At 57.8% G+C, this 21,452-nt stretch overlaps 1 protein-coding gene across 1 annotated transcript; it reads left to right on the top strand.

The window, feature by feature from the left end:
- Nucleotides 1–2,800: 2,800 nt before the first annotated feature.
- Nucleotides 2,801–7,372, top strand: LOC141372026 (voltage-dependent N-type calcium channel subunit alpha-1B-like; the record flags this gene model as incomplete). Its single annotated transcript, XM_073890483.1, has 5 exons — nt 2,801–2,947; nt 3,857–3,984; nt 5,342–5,477; nt 5,647–5,763; nt 7,166–7,372. Coding segments are annotated over exons 1-5 (735 nt in total), but the record flags the coding sequence as incomplete, so codon positions are not given.
- Nucleotides 7,373–21,452: the final 14,080 nt, after the last annotated feature.

Raw genomic sequence — 21,452 nt, 5'->3', positions numbered from 1 at the left:
CCTCTCCCTCTCTCTGCCCTTATCTGAAAAGAAACTTTCACAACAACAGATACCACGCCCTCTTTTGCAGGCATCCCATCCCTGAGATTCAGATGTAGAACAGACTGAAAACACCCCATACAAGGACACGCTCTACACTGCTCTTTGGCTTCCCAAGAAACCCTTCCACTCGTGGGAGGAAAACAGGGAAATGGTCGCTTCGTTTCCAACTACAACCGTCCCACTGGATGTCATATGAGTTTCCTCGATGGACACCAGCTTTCTAATTGGTTGATATTTGGAACTGAAAACAGTTCCAAGGATTCCCCCACGCTTCACACAGGCTTCACGTCACCGCCCCCAGGAGCCTGGCACGAGAGGGCTCGGAATTCAAGCACTTGGTCGAGAGCAGCAAAAGCCAGGAGAGCTGGAGGGCCACCCAGGCTGGACACAAGAGCATCTCCTCTCACAAGCCACACACACACACACACACACACACACACACACACACACACACACACAAACCAAAGAGCTGAGAGCTTCCTACAGGTTGGATTTTTTTTTAAGTTATGTTACTATTTCCTTCCCCATTTTTCTGTTTTTCTCTTCTTTCTAGATCAAGTATATGGAATTGACAAAAGAGGGAAGGGTGTTCCGATTAAAAACCAAAACCACAGCAAGAATGTTTTCCAGATTTGGTCCCTGTCAAGGTTGACAGCATCTGGGAGAGGACAGAGAATGTGTGAGTGTATTTCTGGTGTCCACCTGCTGTTTCAGGTACAAAGAGCCATGCCGGATGTGTTTGTGTTTGTGGGCGCCGACAAGAATGCACGGAGCCACAGGCCAGGCTCCCGAGGCTACTGCTGTTGATCATCAACTCTGTCTTATCTGGCCAGGCGTGTAAACATGCCGGGCTCCGTACCAAACACCTGGATAAAGGATGGTCTCTACCAGATCCAGACCTCCTAAAAGTGACCCAGACACAGCCCCCAGACGCTGGGAGCCATGACACAGGATTCAGACTGACAGGGTCCCACTCAGCCCATGCAGCGACTTCCCGTGTAGGGTCTGTGGTACAAGACCGAGGCAGGCAGCCTACAAGGGGACAGAACGAGCCACGTCCCTCTCCGAAAAGGCTTTAGGAATTGGTCCAGCATGAAATAGGAGGTGGGGGCGGGGGGTGGAGGGAAGCCGCGGGGACTCCCCCCAGCTGGCCCCAAAAGCGGGGCCCCTCCTCCCAGGGGCTGCTGCCCCTGCGCATCCCTGGGAGCCCAGCGTGGATGATAAAACTCATCGGCTGGAACGCGCCCGCTGAGTAGGCGCGCGGCGGAAGTGCGGCTAGCACCAGTGGTCTTGGTCAGGGTGGTGGTAGCTATGCCGAACCCGGCCGCCCGAGCTGAGCCCCAGAGTGCAGAGGTAGCCGTTGGGCACACGGCAGAGGGGGTGCGACTGGGAGGTCAGGGAGGACACATAGGAAGTCCGGGAGGAGCGGCCTGAGTTGTTGGCCACAGCCTCCTCGAAGGTAAGCGTGCCCTCGGGCTGGGTGCGTGCAGTGTCCTCACTGTCCAGACGCTGCCCCAAGTAAGGGTCAGAGCCGATCCTAGAGCTGGTGGCCAGGGGCTGGCTGAGGGGGTCTCTCTGGAGCAGAGTTTTGTGTTCGGAAAGGCCACGGCTAAGCCGGCCTGAGGAAAAGGTGAGGAGGCTGGTCTGTGCCCCAGCAAAGTTGACAGGCGAAGAGTTGGCCGTCTTGCAAGTGACACTGGGACGGTGGGTCAGCGAAGTCTGGGGGAGCTGCCTCCGCCCACCACAGCCAAGGGTGCTAGCTCCGGATGTTGACAACAAGGGGCTCCCATTCATTGAACCACCACCCTACCAGAAAATAGAACAGAGAAAAAAAAAAAAACAAATTCCCACACCAGAGGCCAATGCAGGTGACAGCCATGGAGGTGGGGGGTGAGGCATGGAGAGAGGCAGGCACCCTGGGAGGGGTCTGGTAGGGGGTGTGGTGGAGGGGGGAAAGCTGCTGGTGCCAGTAGGCCTGGGGAGATGGTTGGGGAACAGTGGGGAACAAAGGGACAGGCACAGGTCAGGGAGAAGGGAGACCAGAGGCCAGTCCAGGGCAGTTGGGAGGGAAGGATCGGGCTGGTGCGGGAGGAATTTAGAAAGGAGGGTGGGAGAGCAGACTCGGGCCTGGGAACCAGGACATGAAGGAGGATTCGGAGCATGGTGGAGCGGGGCCTCGTAAGGAGGGGCAGTGAGAGGGGTCCTGTCTTACCGGTGTTGGGGGTCCTGGCTCCTGCCCAGCTGTTGGTGACGTGGGGTGGCTGCTGAGGGAGGGTTTGGGCTGCGAGGGCTCCCACCCTCCAAAGCGGTCACAGGAGTAGAAACGCTGCTTCTCCGAGGAAGAGGAAGAGGGCTACCTCCGCTCTTGTGACCGGCCCTGCTCCTGTCTGTGCTCCCTCCGGCAGCCTGTGGGCCCCTCTCCCGGGGGTGGGACTGGCCCTGCAGGACTGCTAGGTGCTGGCCAGGAAGAGGGGAAGTCAGCACAGCAAGCCAGGTGGGGAGACAGACTCCCAGCCCAGACCCGGTCTCCAGAGCTAGCAGGGGGACCCAGGGGAAGAGCTAAGGTGCGTGAGTGATCCTGCCTTGTCCCCAGAACTGGGACTCATAGCCCCTACTCAGGGCCGTTTGGATGGTAGAGGCACAGAAAAGAATGCCTCAGGCCCTGGCCATAGAAGGGACCCCCGCACGCACCGCCATCTGTGTCTGCAGACAGGCTGGGCCCCTTCTCCAAGGACTTCTGCTTCCTGTCCCTGCGGCGATGGCAGCAGGGGTGGTGATGGGGCACAGCCTGGCTGGCTGGGGCACGGTCCAGGGCAGCGATGCAGAGATGAGCCATGTGGGGACGCTGGGGCTCCAGTGTGGAGATGGAGCGCTTCATGGGGCTGGCTTTGGGGCCCTGCTGCGGGTGGGGTGTGGGATGGCACACAGTCTGAGAGAGGCGCCTGGGGCAGGCTCCAGGTAGGCACTGAAGGCCTGGGGTTCAGGAACCACCAGGCCCCACCCTCTCCCCAGAAATCTCTGCCCCTGACGTGGAGGCCTAGTGTTCAGGAGCAGTAGACAAGGGGCTGAGGACATGTTCCCTGGAGATACCACTGTTTTAAGTAGTAGAAGAAAGAAGTTTGAAGAATATTTGAGGAGGTTGTTTGGGGAGGTTCGAGGAGAACCTGATTACCGTGCACATTGGCAGGGACCGGAGAGAATCAAACTGATGGGTCCAGGGTCATGATTTCTTCCACTCATGACTCTGACTGGGCTGGTTTGGGGCCCCATCTTCCTGACGCCATCCTTCAAAGATAACAACTTTCCCACGCAGCCAAACCATCAGTGACCATAAGTATACTCTGTCTAGAAAGTTGCCTGGTGTTCAGAGCTTACAGGGACATTCACCCATCGTGGGATGGGAAGTATCTGAAGCCCAGACCACATCCCCCATTCCCCTGTCTGTTGCAGACACCCATCAGTGCCCCCCCACCACCCCCTGAGCCCTGAAATGTCCTTAGAATGCTGCTCAGCCCGGGGCTCATGCAGCCTCTACCCATCAATCCAAGTTGATGATGAGATGAAATCTTTTTACCATTTGTAATTGGATGAAGTCCCCAGATTTCGTAGGTAGGGAAACGAAAGCTCCAAGAAGTGAAATGACATTCCTGATATCACTCACAAGCCAGGTTGGGACTAAGCCCCTGCCTACCTCCTGTGTAGGGCTGGGGCAGGGCAGAAGGAGCACCACCCCATGCTGTGGGGTCAGGCCAGCTTTCTGGCACACCTGTCTCTGCCCTTAGAGCTCTTCCACTTCCCTGCGTCCCTTCTACAGATGGGCCCTGTGTCCCTGTTCCACCCTCTGAAGGCCACGGTGGAGCAGACACAGCCGGCTGTGCGCCAAGGAGCCCGGGTTTTCCTTTGGCAGAAGAGCTCTGCATCCCTCAGCAACGGCGGGGCCGTGTGAGTACCTGGCCAGGGTGCGAGGTGCACAGAGGAGGCAGGACTCCTGGTTTCTCCCCCTCCCAGAGGGGCTCCCTGTAGGCTGTGCTTCAGGACATGGAGCCCTCAGGTCCCATCACCACTTTGGGAGACTGGCCTCTCTCTTCCACCCCGTGCCCACCTCTCCCCAAATGGTTCCCCGCGGATGCTGTCTGAAAGCTAGTCCAGGCGGGCTGCTGGAGCGGTCCATGGTGGACTCCAAAGCTAATTCCTGAAACTTTACACGGGTGCCTCTGATGGCAGTGAGGTCAGTGGATTTAGACAGTCGGAGGTTCCCACTCTCACCTCCCATTATGCATGCCCATTTCCCTTTCCGGTGAGGGGCCTCTGCCTCCGCTTCCTCACTGCCCGTTGAGAAATGATTTGTTTCGACCCCATTCTGTTGACGGCCTGTGTGTGTCTAGTCTTCCTAACTCCTCTAAGACATTTTTCCTCAGATCTCCATTCCAGTAGTGATTTCTGAAGCAACTGTATTTTGTAGACAATTTGGTAACATCCTTGTTACCTAACCCCTAACCCTTGCCACAATAATTCTTGGTAATGAACCACCCAAAACCAACTGTTGCGAACTAACAGTCACCTACTTGTCTTGCACCGTGTGTCACTGAGGGGTGGTATCAGGCAGCCTCCTCTCAGCCAACCCCCTCAGGGCCAGCAGGGTCGCAGGTCTGCTAACACCCTCTTGGCTAAAGGAAATCATTGGCTGAGCCCAAAGAGGGGGGCCTGTGCTCTGCCTCATCCAGCAAGGGCTAAGGTGTGGGGCCTGGTACCAGGCTGGGCACAGCATGCATGTTTAGGGCTCCTGATTTCCTCCTCATCTGTACATGATTGGACGTTCTTTTCTGCAGCCTGGTTGTGGGTCTTGTACTGTTAATCAGGTAGGTTTTCCTGAGTACTACACTGACCCTAACGTAGTGGTCAGGGCCTGCTGTGCACCAGTGTAGACAGGATGTCCGCACTCTGCGTCATGCATGCTGTGGCACATGTGGCCTCCCACTACTCCTGGGAGGCCCTGTCTTGGGCCAAGGAACCTGCTGGGTGTCCCTAGACCAGGAAGCGGTGGGCCCAGAGCTCCCTCGGACTCATGTCCGGGCGCAATCTCTGCCCATCTACTCTGAGCCCTGGCACTGGGTCGGCATCCCTTGCTGTGAGGCAACTTGAGCGCCTGTACTTGAAGGGCCTCACGCGTCTGGGCTGCTTCTAACCCAGAGTAGAAGGGGCCAGTATAGGTTCCTGGCAGGTTGGAGCCAGGTCCTTGGTGGGCATACCATGGCCCACAGACCTCTGAGGCAACAGCACAATCCTCTCTTCTCTACAGACAAACCCAGGAGAGTGGCATCAAGGAGTCTGTTTCCTGGGGTACTCAGAGGACCCAGGAGGTACCCTATGAGGCAAGGACACCCCTGGAGCGTGGCCACTCTACAAAGATCCCAGTGGTGCAGCCAGGTAAACCGGTGAGGGCTCCCAGGGCTGGGGAGTCAGGCTGGGGATGGGGGATGAGATAAGGTTTGGGGTGAGACAGGGATGGTGGGAGATGGCAGGAATGTGGCGGGGAGCCCAGGATGGGGGAGAAGGTGAGAGTGGGCTGGGGGCTGGTGTGACTGCGGGCTGCTATTTGCCCAGGCTGTGGGTGTCCAGATTCAGAGCATGGCCCTGAGAGGTCCTGACGGGGAGCCCCAACCCGGACTGGAGAGCCAGGGACGAGCGGCCTGCATGCCTCGCCCGGCTGCAGAGACTCAGGTGGATGGTCTGGGAGGGTCAGGGTCATGGGAGGGGGGAGTGGGGGATGAGGAGACCTGGCTTGGGGAGGGCTTCTGTCCTGTGTGAAGGCTCCCTACCTGCACTGCGGCCTCGAAAATGTCAGCCCAGTTGGGAGCTCCCAGGATGATGGTCTCAAGAGGTGCAGCCAGAGTCCTCGGAAGCCTGCCAAGAATCCCCACCACCCACCTGTGCTCAGCCTCCTGCTGTGGCCCTGGGGCTTCCATCTCCCAGCCCAGTGTCCCTGACCCAGACTCTCCCTCTCTCTAGGACATCCGTCTCCCACGCCAGCCTGCATTGTCCCCCCGGGCCCTGCTGCCATGCACACGGTGCCTCAGAGCTTGGTCCTCCCTTTTCCCCATCGATGCTCTGGGGATGACCTAACTTGTGCTTTTTATATTTTTTTGAAGATTTTATTTATTTGAGAGAGAGAATGAGAGAGAAAGACCACATGAGAGGGGGGAGGATCAGAGGGAGAAGCAGACTCCCTGCTGAGCAGGGAGCCCGATGCGGGACTCGATCCTGGAACTCCAGGGTCATGACCTGAGGCGAAGGCAGTCGCTTAAACGACTGTGCCACCCAGGCGCCCGACCTGCCTTGTTCTTTCTCTGGACTCTGGAGGCGGCACCACTTCCATCCCCTGCTCCTTCGGGGATGCGTTGAATACCCAGCAGGAAGCTCCAGGGCAAGGGGGCTGTGGGTCCATTCACAAGGGCTCAGAGAGGGGCCTGCAGACCTGAGGCTGTGTCAGGGGGCCCTGCTTTCACGTCCTGGGATGGTGAGGGGCTTTAGAGGGGCATGTCCTCCAGCCAGGGACCTTCAGTGTTTGCCTGGGGCTGACCCTGTCCCTGCCTACTTTTGTGGTTCCTGGTTCTGCACATTCCAAATGACTTCATTCTCTAAACTTGTCTCTGCCTCCCATTGGTAGTGGCTCCCGCCCTCTTCCCCTTCCTGAGCCTGGCTCGCTGGGCGGCCAGCTTGAGGACGCCGAGTGGAGGCTGTGGGTCAGTTCCCCTTGGAGGGCCCCTTTCCGCAGGTCCCGATTTCAGCCCGGGGCAGGAGCCCCATGGCCCTGGCCCAGCAGAGCCATCACACGCAGCCACCCATCAGGGTTCTCCCAGCCAGGCCCACAGCCTCCCTCTTCCTGGCATCCTCCCTGTCCCCGAGGGACACTGAGGCCAACAGCTCTCTGGGCCCCGCTGGCAGAGACGGACAGCACTTTGTGCAGCGTGCTCTGGGAGAAAGGGTGGGCCTGGGTGGGGAAGAGATGTCTGGGGACAGGGAGGGGCTTGGTGGTTCCTGAACCCCAGGCCTTCAGGGCCTCCCTGGAGCCTGCCCCAGGCCCCTCTCTCAGACTGTGTGCCAACCCACATCCCACCCGCAGCCGGGCCCCAACGCCAGCCCCATGAAGCGCTCCATCTCCACACTGGAGCCCCAGCGTCCCCACATGGCTCATCTCTGCATCGCTGCCCTGCACCGTGCCCCAGCCAGCCAGGCTGCGCCCCATCACCACCACCACTGCCGTCGCCGCAGGGACAGGAATCAGAAGTCCTTGGAGAAGGGCCCAGCCTGTCCGCAGACACAGATGGCGGTGCGTGCGGGGTCCCTCCTATGGCCAGGACCTGAGGCATTCCTTTCTGTGCCTCCACCATCCAAACGGCCCTGAGTAGGGGCTGTGAGTCCCAGTTCTGGGGACCAGGCAGGATCACCCATGCACCTCAGCCCCCCCCCAAGTCCAGAGGACTATAGCACAAAAGGCCTCAGCTTTCTCTGCTGTCACTTGGGCTGCAGAGATGCAGTGTCCCAAGGGTCCCACAGGCTTGTAGAAGGGCCTATTGGACTTGGATCTCCATCCCTGACCCCCCTGTGATCCCAGTCTTGGGAAAATATTTTCTACGCCCTCGATGTCCTTCTGAGTAGAGGACAGATTCGGGGCTTGGGGGGCTGAGGACCTGGCTACGCAGAACGTCGCAGAGCACTGGGCCACCAGTCTGGAGACCAAGGTCAGGGCCCTCCTTGTTGCAGCCTCAGGGTCCCCATTTGGAAGAGGATCCAGAATCACTGTTCTGGTCGGTGTGAGGAGGCCTTAGGCAGGAATGGAGCACCAGGGCCGGAGAGGGAAACGGGGACAAGGGAGGCTTCTGAGAGTTCTCAAATCGCCCATGGAACCCACAGATCCTGCTCCTGGGAGAGACACAGACACAGAGACAGAGAAGGAGACAGAGAATGAACACAGGACAGAGGGAACCAGTAGAAGTCACAGACTCCATCAGCTTGGAAATGACATCCTGGCACTTGGTGCCATTCTATTCCTGAGAGCGCCGTCACATAGGCCATCCACCCTGGAGAGGAGGGGATTCCACAGGGATGTGTGACCAGGACTCAGGGGTGCCAGGAGCCACTGTGGGGATGGCCCAGCACATGGGCACAGATGAGGCCCAGGGACCTGAGCCTAACCCTAATGGGAGCCCCTGGAAGTCTGTGTTGTGAGAGGACAAGGTCAGAAACAGTTCATTACTACCTTCCCACGGGGGCTGAGACAGAGGCAGGAGAGGGGCGGCTTTGTCTGGACCCCAGAGCAAATTCAAGCCCCTCTGAGCTGTGTTCTATGCCAAGCCCAGCCCCTGGCTGATCCTTGCATGGCCAAGTATGCACCAGCCTCCCGTGATAGCAGGCACGGAACATGTGTAGAGGTCCCTAACCCTAAACCTAACCCGTACCCTAACCCGTACGCTAACCCTAACCCATACTCTAACCCTAAACCCTAACCCTACCCATAACCCGAACCCTAACACAAAACCGTACCCTAACCCGTACCCTAACCCATACCCTAACACTAACCCGTACTCTAACCCTAACCCCTAACCCTAACCGTAACCTGAAAACTAACCCGTACCCGTACCCTAACCCGTATCCTAACCCGTACCCTAAGCCTAACCCTAACCTGTACACTAACCTGTACCCTAACCCGTACCCTAACCCATACCCTAAATCAAACTCATACCCTAACACATACCCTAACCACTAAACCTAACCCGTACCCTAACCCAAACCCATGCCCTAACACATACCCTAACTCTAACCCTAACCCTGGGTCAACTAGAGAAAAGAGAAAATCCCCAGAATGTTGGGGTTCACGGGAAATTTGACCTCCAGTCCTGACATGAAGATGACACTGTGCCAAATGGACCTGCTGCTTTCTCTGGACACTGACATCCTGTGAATAGCTGCATCACTGACTCACAGGCTGATGTTCAAAACATTGAGTCTCCTAGATCCAGAGCAGATAATTGCTGTCAGGTGGGGATAAGTAGGTCCTCTGACCTATGGCCTGCACACCTGCTTCAATTTCTGGCAGAAGGGGAAACACACACTTGTTTTTTAAGTCGCCATTATCTTCATTCTAAAGTAGACCAATGACTTTCACATTTTGGAAAAGTGAAATTACTCTTCCAAATGAACACCTCAATTCATCTGTTCCTCATGCAACTTGAGTGGGATCTGGTTAACTCAAGCCTCCAGGCCCCCACCTGGAGGATCCTCCTATACCATCTTGACAGCCCATGACCAGCATCCTCGGGGCCCAATGCTGAAGTTGGAGGACTGCTCTGGGGCTTCTTGCCACCACACCTGTGCCTGGGGGAGCAGGAACCTGCAGGGCCCGCCCAGACCATCACAACGGACCATAATAACCATCCCTGGGGAACATGGGGCACAATGCTGAAATTGGGGGATGGCTCCGGGGCTTCTTGCTACTGCACCTGTGCCTAGGGGAGCAGGAACCTGAAGGACCCTCCCAGACAATCATAACGGACCATTACCACCATCCCCCTGAGGACATGGAGCACAATGCTGAAGTTGGAGGATGGCTCTGCGGCTTGTTGCCACCACAATTGTGCCTGGAGGAACGGGAATCTGGAGGACCCTCGCAGACGATCCTCATGGACCATTACCACCATCCCTGGGGACATGGGGCACAATGCTATATTGGAGTACCTTGGACCTGAAACCAACAAGAACGGAGCTCCAAGGGCAGAGAGGAGACCCCAGGAGGATTCCCACCCATGGAAAGAGGGCCCACTGGAGGGCACAAAAGCAGCAAGCTCCACCGGCCCGCAGGCCATTTGAATAGGATCACCTCCTGCACTTACGTAGCACGTTGCCCGTCTTCGTGTGTGGACAGTGACCGGCCCACTCAGGCCTGGTGCACATCCAGAGGAGGACTAGAAACTTGTCACTGCTTGATCGTGGGTCAGAGGAAAACGCCCAAAGAAGCAGAGGGTATCCCTCTTCCTCTGGAGCTGGGGAAGGCAGCCACCGACCTGGGGCAGGACCGGGTCCAGGAGTGTGTTCTTTCTGAAACCCCTGCCTTCGGTGGGTGTGGCTATGCCTAAAAAAGGCCCACTCAGACCCAGAGTCAGGAGCAGTGAAAGGCTGTCTCCAACCCTAGCCCAGGATCAAGACCCGAAACCATCCTGTCTTTGGGAGGAGAGGTCTCCTTTAGGAACCAGGGGGGGACTGGCCACGCTCACCTCCCCAGGTCCAGGATGCCCGGGACCTGCAAGAGCTCTTCATCTGAGTTGGAGTCATGGAGAACAAGTGTATCTCGTCAGCCCGGCAAGTGAAATAACCAAACCCCAATGCTCAGGTTCTAACAGAAGCAGAATTTCATTGTACTGTTTGGGGGAAGCTTCCTCCCCTCTTATGTGGCTTTGGGGGACCCCAAGGAAAGACTTCTTCGTTCTCCTTCCCTCAGAGAAAGGAGCTGGCCCCATGTCCCGGGGTCCCCACAGTGTCACAGTGCTGAGGAAGAGCCACACGCAGGGGCCTGGTGTCAGGAGTGTGGCAACTGGGCTCCCAGCCAGGGGCCTGGCAGCTCAATGGAAGAGCTGAATTGCGTTTGGGGGAAGGAGTGCTCACTGCCCACACCACTCACCATGCCCCTCTGCACTCTGCAATCCAGGCTCTCTGCCCAGCTTACGTCAATCGCCAACACTACACATGATCCTGCCATGGGAGTGATCATTCAGCATTACCCCAATGCACAGAGGAGGAGAGCGAGGACAAGAGAGGGGAGGTAAATGGCTCCAGTCCCAGAGCTGGTCAGCAGAGAAGCTGGAAAGCCAGCCCTCCAGAGCCCCTGCTAGACCAGCCAGAGACTCCCTGAGTGGAAAGTGAGCCCTCCCCTGCCTGACCAGCCACGCACTGGCCCCTGACCTTCATGATGGCCTGTTCTGGACCGTGAAGGTGAGCTGGCCGACTAGGAGGGGATGTTCAGCTGCATGGACAGGCTGTAGCTCCAGGACAGAGTGACACATCTGAGCTAGCAGGAGCCACACTCTGGTCTCCCTCCTGGAGCCTGACCAGCAGCTGGAATCTGGGTGCCCTAGGGGCCAGCCCACAACAGGGTCTGCACTGACCAAGGATCCATGGCCCCCAGGGAGAGTCCACTCTGCCCTCTCCCCACTCCTGCGTGGCCTCACCTCCCCTCACAGTGGGACTGCAGGACCCGGAAGCAGGCCACATAGGGATGGCTCGTGTCCAGCTTGTAATAATTTCACAGACCGTGGAGCCCCTGGGGCTGGAGGGAGGAGGGGCTGTGGACATGGACTGGGCTGGGGAGGATGCAGGGCCTTGTGTATAGTGAAGGATGGGGCAGGGGCCAAGGCCTGGGGGATCTGCACATTTCTAAAAAGGGCTCAAATCCCTGAATGCCCACGGTGTCCCTCATTACAGTAATGACCCCCTTCACACTCGATCATCCTGCTGGCAGGCCCCTCCTCCCCGGCCTCCTCCCCGCCCCTCTGACTCCAGGCGTGGTTGCAGCCAGGGACAGGCTGGACCTCTGTCCCGGCTCCTGCCAGGAAGACAAGGCAGAAGGAGGAGAGGAGAAGGGGAAGGGGCAGACTGATCTTCTCCCTGTCCTGAGTCGGCCTCCACTGATGCCTCCAGGTCCTCTGGCCCAGCCCTGCACTTAGCTGACCCTGAGAGGGAGTCTGCATTCCAGGCCAGCTTGGTGGGAGGGATATTCAATGACCTCTGCGTCTCTAGATGTCCTACCTACCTGACCTTGAACCCTAAGTCCTGCCACCCAGGGTGGGTGTGATTGCGGGGCCCAGTGGACTTTGGGGTCACAGAGCAGTTGCCTGTGGTGAGGGAATGTGGGGGACCGGTCAGGTGCAGAGCCATGGGGCCCATGTACATCCAGTGCAATGCTGGTTCACCGTACAGGTGCTGCGTACAGGTCTCCTTTGCAAACCTGGCCATGACACACCTGGCTGGCACTCTCGGTGGGGAGGCCTGAGTGCCTGGTGCACCTGCCCCCCACCTACACCTGGAGGAGCGGCCACGTTTAAGTGTTTCCATGTCCAACCATCAGGGACAGTTGGGAACCTGGGTCAAGAGAGGCAGGCACTGGCCCAAGACAAATGAGGGGTGCAGAAGTCCAAGGAACAGGGCTGCTCTCCAGTCCTAGGCCAGCCCCAACAGTTCCATGAGTTTCGCTTTGGGCCTGAGAGCCCCTCAGATCCTTGGGGATAGCTACACACCATGTCCCATGTGGGGACATGACCTTTGCATCCCCAGGCATGTAGAGGCATGCCCACCTGCGAACCCACCCACACACACCACTATGACTGCCCCGCTGGGTGTCAGAAGGGGAGGACAGCCTGGGAGCGAGGTGGGGGACAAAGGGCAAAGAAGAAAGAGGTTGGAGATACCTGGGTCATGGGGCAGGGCATCAGGACTCCTGGCAAGGACCCAGATCCAGAGCATGGGGAGGGGAGACAGGCCAGGCTGATGGTCAGGGGTCCTCAAGGAACCGAGGGGAGAGCGAGGGCACTGGGAAAAGACAGGGTCTGTGTTCCAGTGTCCACCACCACCCTGGGCACTTGGGAGTAGGAAGAGATACCCACCCCCAAGTCCAGAGGGCTATAGCACAAAAGGCCTCAGCTAACTCTGCTGTCACTTGGGCTGCAGAGATGCAGTGTCCCAAGGGTCCCACATTCCAAATGAACACCTCAACTCATCTGTTCCTCATGCAACTTGAGTGGGATGTGGTTTACTCCAGCCTCCAAGCCCCCACCTGGAGGGTCCTCCTGTACCATCTTGACAGTCCATGACCAGCATCCCCGGGGGCACAATACTGAATTTGGGGGATGACTCTGGGGCTTCGTACCACCGCACCTGTGCCTGGGGAAGCGGGAACCTGGAGGACCCTCCCAGATGATCCTGATGGCCCTTTACCACCATCCCTGAGGACATGGGGCACAATGCTGAAGTTGGAGGACTGCTCTGGGGCTTCTTGCCACCACACCTGTGCCTGGGGGGAGCAGGAACCTGGAGGGTCCTCCCAGACAATCACAACGGACCTTGATCAACATCTCTGCGGATCATGGTGCACAATGCTGGAATTGGGAGATGGCTCCAGGGCTTCTTGCTAGAGCACCTGTGCCCAGGGGAGTAGGAACCTGAAGAACCCTCCCAGACAATCGTAACGGACCATTACCACCATCCCCCTGAGGACATGGGGCACAATGCTGAAGTTGGAGGATGGCTCTGCGGCTTGTTGCCACCACACTTGTGCCTGGGGGAACAGGAATCTGGACGACCCGCCTAGATGATCCTGATGGAACATTACCAAGCTCCCTGAGGACATGGGGCACAATGCTAAGTTGGAGTCCCTTGGTCCTGAAACCAGCAGGAACAGAGCTCCAAGGGCAGAGAGGAGACTCCAGGAGGATTTCCATCCAGGGAAAGGGGCCCCACTGGAGGGCACAGAAGCAGCAAGACCCACTGAGCCGCAGGCCATTTGAACAGGATCACCTCCTGCACTTACTCAACACGTTGTCCATCTTCGTGTGTGGACAGTGACCGGCCCATTCAGGGCTGGTGCACTTCCAGAGGAGGACTTGAAACTTTTCAGTGCAAGCTCGTGGGTCAGAGGACCAACGCCCAAAGAAGCAGGGATATCCCTCTTCCTGTGGAGCTGTGGAAGGCAGCTACCGTCCTGGGGCGGGACCGGGTCCAGGAGTGTTCTTTCTGAAGCCCCTGCCTTCGGTGGTTGTGGCTATGCCTAAAAAAGGCCCACTCAGACCCAGAGTCAGGAGCAGTGAAAGGCTGTCTCCAACCCTAGCCCAGGATCACGACCGGAAACCATCCTGTCTTTGGGAGGACAGTTCTCCTTCAGGAGCCAGGGAGGGGACTGGCCCCTCTCCCCTCCCCAGGTCCAGGATGCCCGGGACCTGCAAAAGCTCTTCATCTGAGGAGTCATGGAGAACAAGTGTATCTCGTCAGCCCAGCAAGTGAAATAAACAAACCCCCACGCTCAGGTTCTAACAGAAGAAGAATTTCAATGTACTGTTTGGGGGAAGCCTCCTCCCCTCTTATGTGGCCTTGGGGGACACCAAGGAAAGTCTTCTTTGTTCTCCTTCCCTCAGAGAAAGGAGCTGGCCCCATGTCCCGGGGTCCCCACCGTGTCCCAGTGCTGAGGAAGAGCCACACGCAGGGGCCTGGTGTCAGGAGTGTGGTTGGCCACTGCTCCTGGGCTCCCAGCCAGGGGCCTGGCGGCTGCATGGAAAAGCTGAATTGCTTTTGGGGGAAGGAGTGCTCACTGCCCACACCGCTCACCATCCCCCTCTGCACTCTGCAATCCAGGCTCTCTGCCCACCTTAAGACAATCACCAGCACTCCACAGGTTCCTGCCATGGCAGGGATCATTCAGCATCACCCCATTGCACAGAGGAGGAGAGCGAGGCCCAGAGAGGGGAAGTAAATGGCTCCAGTCCCAGAGCTGGTCAGCCGAGAAGCTGGAAAGCCAGCCCTCCAGAGCCCCTGCTAGACCAGCCAGAGACTCCCTGAGTTGAAAGTGAGCCCTCCCTTACCTGACAAGCCACGCACTGGCCCCTGAACTTCATGATAGCCTGTTCTTGACCTTGAAGGGGATCTGGCCAACTAGGAGGGGGAGTTCAGCTGGTGGGACAGGCTGTAGCTACAGGACGGAGGGACACATCTGAGCTAGCAGGAGCCACACTCTGGTCTCCCCCCAGGAGCCTGACCAGGAGCTGGAATCTGGGTGCCCTAGGGGCCAGCACACAACAGGGTCTGCACTGACCAGGGATCCATGGCCCCCAGGGAGAATCCTCTCTACCCTCTCCCCGCTCCTGCCTGGCCTCACTTCTCCTCACTGTGGGTCTGCAGGACCCGGAACCAGGCCCCATAGGGAAGGCTCGGTTCCAGCTTGTAATGATTTCACAGCCCGTGGAGCCCCTGGGGCTGGTGGGAGGACTGGCTGTGGACAAGGACTGGAATGAGGAGGATGCAGGGCCTTGTGGTGAGTGAAGGATGGGGCAGGGGCCAAGTCCCTGGGCCACTGCTCATGTCTAAAAAGGGCTGAAATCCCTGAATGCCCATGGGGTCCCTCATTACAGTAACGACCCCCTTCACACTCGGACATCTTGCTGGTGGGCCCCTCCTCCCCGGCCTCCTCCCCACCCCTCTACTCCAGCCGGGGCTGCAGCCAGGGACAGGTTGGACCTCTGTCCCGGCTCCTGCCAGGAAGACAAGGCAGAAGGAGGAGAGGAGAAGGGGAAGGGGCAGACTGATCTTCTCCCTGTCCTGAGTCGGCCTCCACTGATGCCTCTAGGTCCTCTGGCCCAGCCCTGCACTTAGCTGGACCCTGGGAGGGAGTCTGCATTCCAGGGCAGCTGGGTGGGAGGGGTATTCAATGACCTGTGTGACCCCAGATGTCCTACCCACCTGGCCTTGCACCCTAAGGCCTGCTGCCTAGGGTGGGTGTGATTGTGGGGTCCAGTGGACTTTGGGGCCACAGAGCAGTTGGCTGTGTTGAGGGAATGTGGGGGACCAGTCAGGTGCAGGGCCATGGGTCTCGTGTCCATCAGATGCAGGCCTTGTTCACCATACAGGTGCTGCGTGCCGGTCCCCTTTGCACACCTGGCCATGACACACCTGGCTGGCCCTCTCGGTGGGGAGGCCTGGGTGCCTGGAACACCTGTCCCCCACCTACCCCTGGAGGAGCGGCCACGTTCAAGAATTTCCATGTCCAAACCTCACGGACAGTTGGGAACCTGGGTCAAGAGAGGCAGGCACTTGCCCAAGACAAATGACGGGTGCAGAGCCCAAGGAGCAGGGCTACTCTCCAGTCCTAGGCCATCCCCAACCCTCCCATGAGGTTCGCTTTGGGGGTGAGAGCCCCTCAGATCCTCGGGGAGAGCTACCCACCGTGTCCCATATGGGGACATGACCTTGGCATCCCCAGGCATGTAGAGGCATGCGTACCTGCAAACCCCCCCACCCTCCCCCACACACACACCACTCTGACTGCCCACCTGGGGTCAGAATGGGAGGACACCCTGGGAGCGAGGTGAGGGACAAGGGGGAAAGAAGAAAGAGGTTGGAGACAGCTGGGCCATGGGGCAGGGCATCAGGACTCCTGGCAAGGACCCAGATCCAGAGCTTGTGGAGGGGAGACAAGCCAGGCTGTTGGTCAGGGGTCCCCAAGAGACCCAGTGGGTTGCCAGGGCACTGGGAAAAGACAGGGTCTGTGTTCCGGTGTCCACCACCACCCTGGGCACTTGGGAGTAGGAAGAGATACCCACCCCCAAGTCCAGAGGGCTATAGCACAAAAGGCCTCAGCTAACTCTGCTTTCACTTGGGCTGCAGAGATGCAGTGTCCCAAGGGTCCCACAGGCTTGTAGACGAGCCTGTTGGCCTTGGATCTCCATCCCCGACCCCCTGTGATCCCAGTCTGGGGAAAATGTTTTCTACCCCCTCGAGGTCCTTCTCAGCAGAGGACAGACTCGTGGCTTGGGGGGCTGAGGACCTGGTATGCAAAACGTGGCAGAGCACTGGGCCACGAGTCTGGAGACCAAGGTTAGGGCCCTCCTTGTTGCAGCCTCAGGGTCCCCATTGGAAGAGGATCCAGAATCACTGCTCTGGTCAGGGTGAGGAGGCCTTAGGAAGGAATGGAGCACCAGGACCGGCAAGGGAAATGGGGACAAGGGAGGCTTCTGAGAGTTCTCACATCGCCCATGGAACCCACAGATCCTGCTCCTGGGAGAGACACAGACACAGAGACAGAGAAGGAGACAGAGAATGAACACAGGACCGAGGGAACCAGTAGAAGTCACAGACTCCATCAGCTTGGAAATGACATCCCGGCATTTGGTTCCATTCCATTCCTGAGAGCGCCGTCACATAGGCCATCCACCCTGGAGGGGAGTGGATTACACAGGGATGTGTAACCAGGACTCAGGGGTGCCAGGAGCCACTGTGGGGACCGCCTAGCACATGGCACAGACGAGGCCCAGGGACCTGAGCCTAACCCTAATGGGAGCCCCTGGAAGTCTGTGTTGTGAGAGGACAAGGTCAGAATCAGTTCATTACTACCTTCCCACGGGGGCTGGGACACAGGCAGGAGGGGGTTTGCTTTGCCTGGACCCCAGAGCAGATTCAAGCCCCTCTGAGCTGTGTTCCATGCCAAGCCCAGCCCCTGGCTCATCCTTGCATTGCCAAGTATGCACCAGCCTCCTGTAATAGCAGGCACGGAACATGTGTAGAGTTCCTACCCCTGATGGCATCCCTAGAAGTAGAAGCCAGAATACACCGATGTGCAGATATGGAGCCCTGGGAGGCCCTGAGGGTCATGGGGTCTATCCAGGTTCACAGCTCTGGGCATGCACAACAACCAGGTCTGAACCCAGCTCTGTGCCATCAAAGCAGAGACACCAGCTGCACCCAGGCCTCCTGGGGGCTGTGGGTGGGCTGTGTGGGTGTCACTGTGTGGATGGGGCTTTGTGGGAGGGTTAGCATTGAGCAGTGGGGGAGGGGGGCCCTCGGGGGGCTCTTGTGTGAGGAGGAAGTTGGGTAAGGGGACCCCAGACATTGGTGACCTAAATTCCCTGACAACAAAGCCCAACAGAATTTGGAACCCCGGTAACCAGGCACCCACATTCCACAGACAGCCCCCTGCCCAGCTCATTTTGTTGGAGATTCTCAAACCAAGATGTTCACATGTTTCCTGCCGAGGTCCGGAGGCTGCAGGTGGAAGAAAGCACGCCCTGCAGATGCTGTCCCCCGCTGGGGATTTTGGGTCAGTGCTCCCCACCACCTCTGGCCATTTGACCAGAAGCACTGAAAGGTGACACCAGGAGGCCCAGAGCCAGCCGCCCAGCCCCACTCCCTCTGATGACCTGTGTAGACCAAGGTGCTCTCCCTGTGTGTGTGTGTGTGTGTGTGTATGCGTGTGTGTGGATGGGGGTGTGTGTCTGTGTGTCTGTGTGTCTGTGTCTGTGTCTGTGTCTGTGTCTGTGTCTGTGTGTGTGAGTGCACGTGTGTGTGTATGGGTGTGTGTGACTGTGTGTGAGTGTGTGTGTGAGTGTGTGTGTAAAGAGGGGTCATGCGGGGTGGGGCCACCCCGAGCAGGAGATCATGTTCAAAGTCAAGGCTGGCTGTGTGGGATGGGGTGTGCGGGCGCTGCCCCTTCTGCCCAAAGTTTATCCCGATAGCCCTGCAGGGATGGGTCCCTGCATCCCGGGTGCAGGGCTGTGCATGCACAGGTGTGTGTCTGATCTGGGAGCAGCAGGGGGACTGGGCAGGAGTACAGTGCGGATGGCCGGGCAGAGCTGTGATGCCTCGGGGCCGGCTACCGGTCCCTGTCTTCGCAGAAGGCCGCGGAGGACATGGAGAGGAGGCTGCTGGACACGCCCTCCATCTCCTCGACAAGGGGGTGACCCCACAGGGGTCCCCAGGAGCAGATGCTGGGGATTGTAGGGGAAGACCTCCTACACCACCCAGAGCACTGTCCCAGGTGGTTGTCCACCAGACAGAGGTCCAGGAGCCAGAGCCCACGGAGGCCAAGGCTGAGGGTGAGAAGGCTGGGGCTGGGTGTTTGTGGTGTGTGGGGATGGGTCGCTCCTGGCCCCACAGGGAGGAGCCCGCAGAGGCTGGTTGGGGCCAGGAGCAAGCCTGGGCTCAGAGCACACATCAGGTGGACTGCAGTCGGGGAGACGTCCCTGTGAGGATTCCTTCCTGGCTGTGGCTTCTCTGGGAGGCCCTGGACTGGGCTCTGTCTCTGCAAAGGCCCATGGAGAGTAGGCACAGAGGTGGGCTTTTCTCTTTTCACAGCTGCTCCACCACCTGAGGATCTAGAGCTTGCTCCAACTCCATCAGCAGCTCTGGGGGTAGGGGTGGTGCCTACAGCAACTTCAGGAGGACACCAGGAGCTGGCAGGTAACCAAGCACCCGCCCATGGAGATCCTGGCATGGAACAGGAATAACTGGCACCTGCTCCTGCCCCAGCCCCTGCCACAGTTCCTGCCCCTGCCAGAGCCACTCTCCCTGCCCCTGGCCCTGCCCCTGGCCCTGCTCTTACACCCAGCCCTGCCCCTATCCTAACCCCTGCCCCTACTCCTGCTCCTGCAGGGCTCCCAGAGCCACATCTAGAGCCCATAGCCCTGCAGGGAGAGCTCCTTGTACCATCGCCAGACCCCGACGCCTCGCCAGAGTGTTTCATCCCCTTAGTTCCATCGCCGGACCCCGATGCCTCACCAGAGTGTTTCATCCCCTCCCCCGATGTTCTTTCTCTCTGGTTCATATTAACTGTCATTTTATCTTTTCATGTTCTGTATACTGTTTATTATTTGTTTTAAATAAAATTACTTGTTTTCAATTGAACAGGTCATGAGCAATAGTACATGCCCAACACTGTGCCACCACACTCCAGAACATTGCTGCAGAATATCTCATTCCCCAAAGGAGTCCCCGAACCAGAAGGCCTCCCTGCCCATTTATCCCCCAGCCCAGACCCTGGCAACCCCTAAGGTGCTTTCTCTTTCTTTACTTTTACCTGTTCTGGATGATTCCATAAGTGGAATCACCCAGTAAGGGCCTTTGTGTCTGCCCACCTATTTTCAAAAGGGACTCGTTTTCTCCTGTGTTTACTTGACATAGAATTTCTCTTATTTGATATTGAAATCCCCGGTGGACTACACATCACATGTAATCATAGAGGCCAATTTAGGAATTATGGGCACAATCTCTGGGCCGAGACCCCTGTTCCTGCTGGGACACCACAGCCTGACCCCAGACAGGAAACGGCTGGTTCCTCCTGTGGCCCACACAGAAACCAGGGAAATGCACAAAGCTGGAAGACACAACACAAAGGACAAAAGCACTGCTCAAAACCCAAGGCCAGAGAAAGGTTTCACCTGACTCTGGTCCAAACTATGCTCCAAGTCACTGGGTTCCACAGGGATGGAGACCAAACACATGCAAGTCCAAGGCGGAAGGATAGGCCCGCAGGGAATATGTGTGAGAGATGTGGAGCTCCCGGGTAAGGACTCCAGCAAAGGAAACCCTATTGAGGCAGCGCTGGTCACCCTCAGACCGACAGGTGTCTGGTCTGGGGAGAACGTGAGGAAGCGGAGGTCCAATGCAGGTCCCCTGGAGAGAAGGGTGATGGGCACCCCTGTCTGGGAGAACAGTGAGCAGCACCCATCCCAGGCCACAGGTGCACCCATCACCTGGTATGCTCAGCCTCGGAGTCGCCCCTGGAAACTCTGGCTCAGTTTTTCACAGATGTATTTTCAGGAGTGTTCATCACAGCAGTAGTGGAGAGAGCAGGGAATGGACCAACATTAATGCCCAAGGAGAGGGATCGGATCCATTGTCCCAGTCCTCATGATAGAATGCCCTGTAGCTCCTGTCACATTGTCGTTCGGGGCATAGGTTCCGGAAAGCCCCTCATGAGATCCCCTCTTGCCACGCTGTTCCTGGGAACATTGAGAATTGTTTGAGGAGGATGTGGAGAGGATCCAGGATGACAGCGGGTCCAAGGAAAAGGAAGGTCAGCACTGGGAGGACAGTTGGACATGTCCTGAGCCACCATCTAGGGCCCGGGCTGGGACGCATTTGGACCTTACCCCAAATAATGGCTCTGGAGGTATGGATCCAGGTTCTGTGGTTTCATTCTCTCCGTTCCTGCATCATTTATTCACTCCCTCATTCATTCCCCCCTCTCTCTCATTCCCCTCCACCTCTCCCTCCATCCCTGCCTCCCTCCCTCCCTTCTACCCCTCCCATCCTACCTTCCTTCCTCCCTCTCTCACCTCCCTCTCCGGATCCTGCCTCCCTTCCATCCTCCCTTCCCTCCTCCCTCTCTTTCCCTCTCTCCCATCCTCCCTCATTCGGCAGAGGATCTGGGGTCCCTGCTGTGTACTGAGCACTGGGGCTTCATCAGTGAGCATCCCCCAATCCACATGGTCACGTCCACTGTGGGAGGTGACGGGGGCAGTCCTCAGGGCTATCAGTGGTGATGAGTACCAGGAATCTGCTCCTGAAAACAGGTCAGTTGCACAAAAAAAAGAATGGAGAGACCCATCCTTAGCACTTCCTCTAGAAAAATCTAGTCCTGAAAAGTAAGTATATCCTAGACTTCATGCGATGTGAGTTCTAATGGCAGGTACGCACTAAATCCTAGAACCAACAAAGAGTAAATCATCCAGTATCGACTGGGGTGTTGTGACCCAACTTTTCTGACCAAATGACAGAGTTTCAGCCAACATCTCCAAGGCCTCTGAGTTTTCCCAAGGGCCTCTGTGATCCTTTGGTCCTTCAATCGACCTCCTTGGGAAGCTCTGTCTTGTCATCTTCCT

Source organism: Callorhinus ursinus, unplaced genomic scaffold (genome assembly GCF_003265705.2).
Source record: "Callorhinus ursinus isolate GAN/ISIS: 27379988/994484 unplaced genomic scaffold, GSC_fseal_2.0 scaffold352, whole genome shotgun sequence".
NCBI classification, from domain to species: Eukaryota; Metazoa; Chordata; class Mammalia; order Carnivora; family Otariidae; genus Callorhinus; species Callorhinus ursinus.
This window is presented reverse-complemented; position numbering and strand designations above follow the sequence as displayed.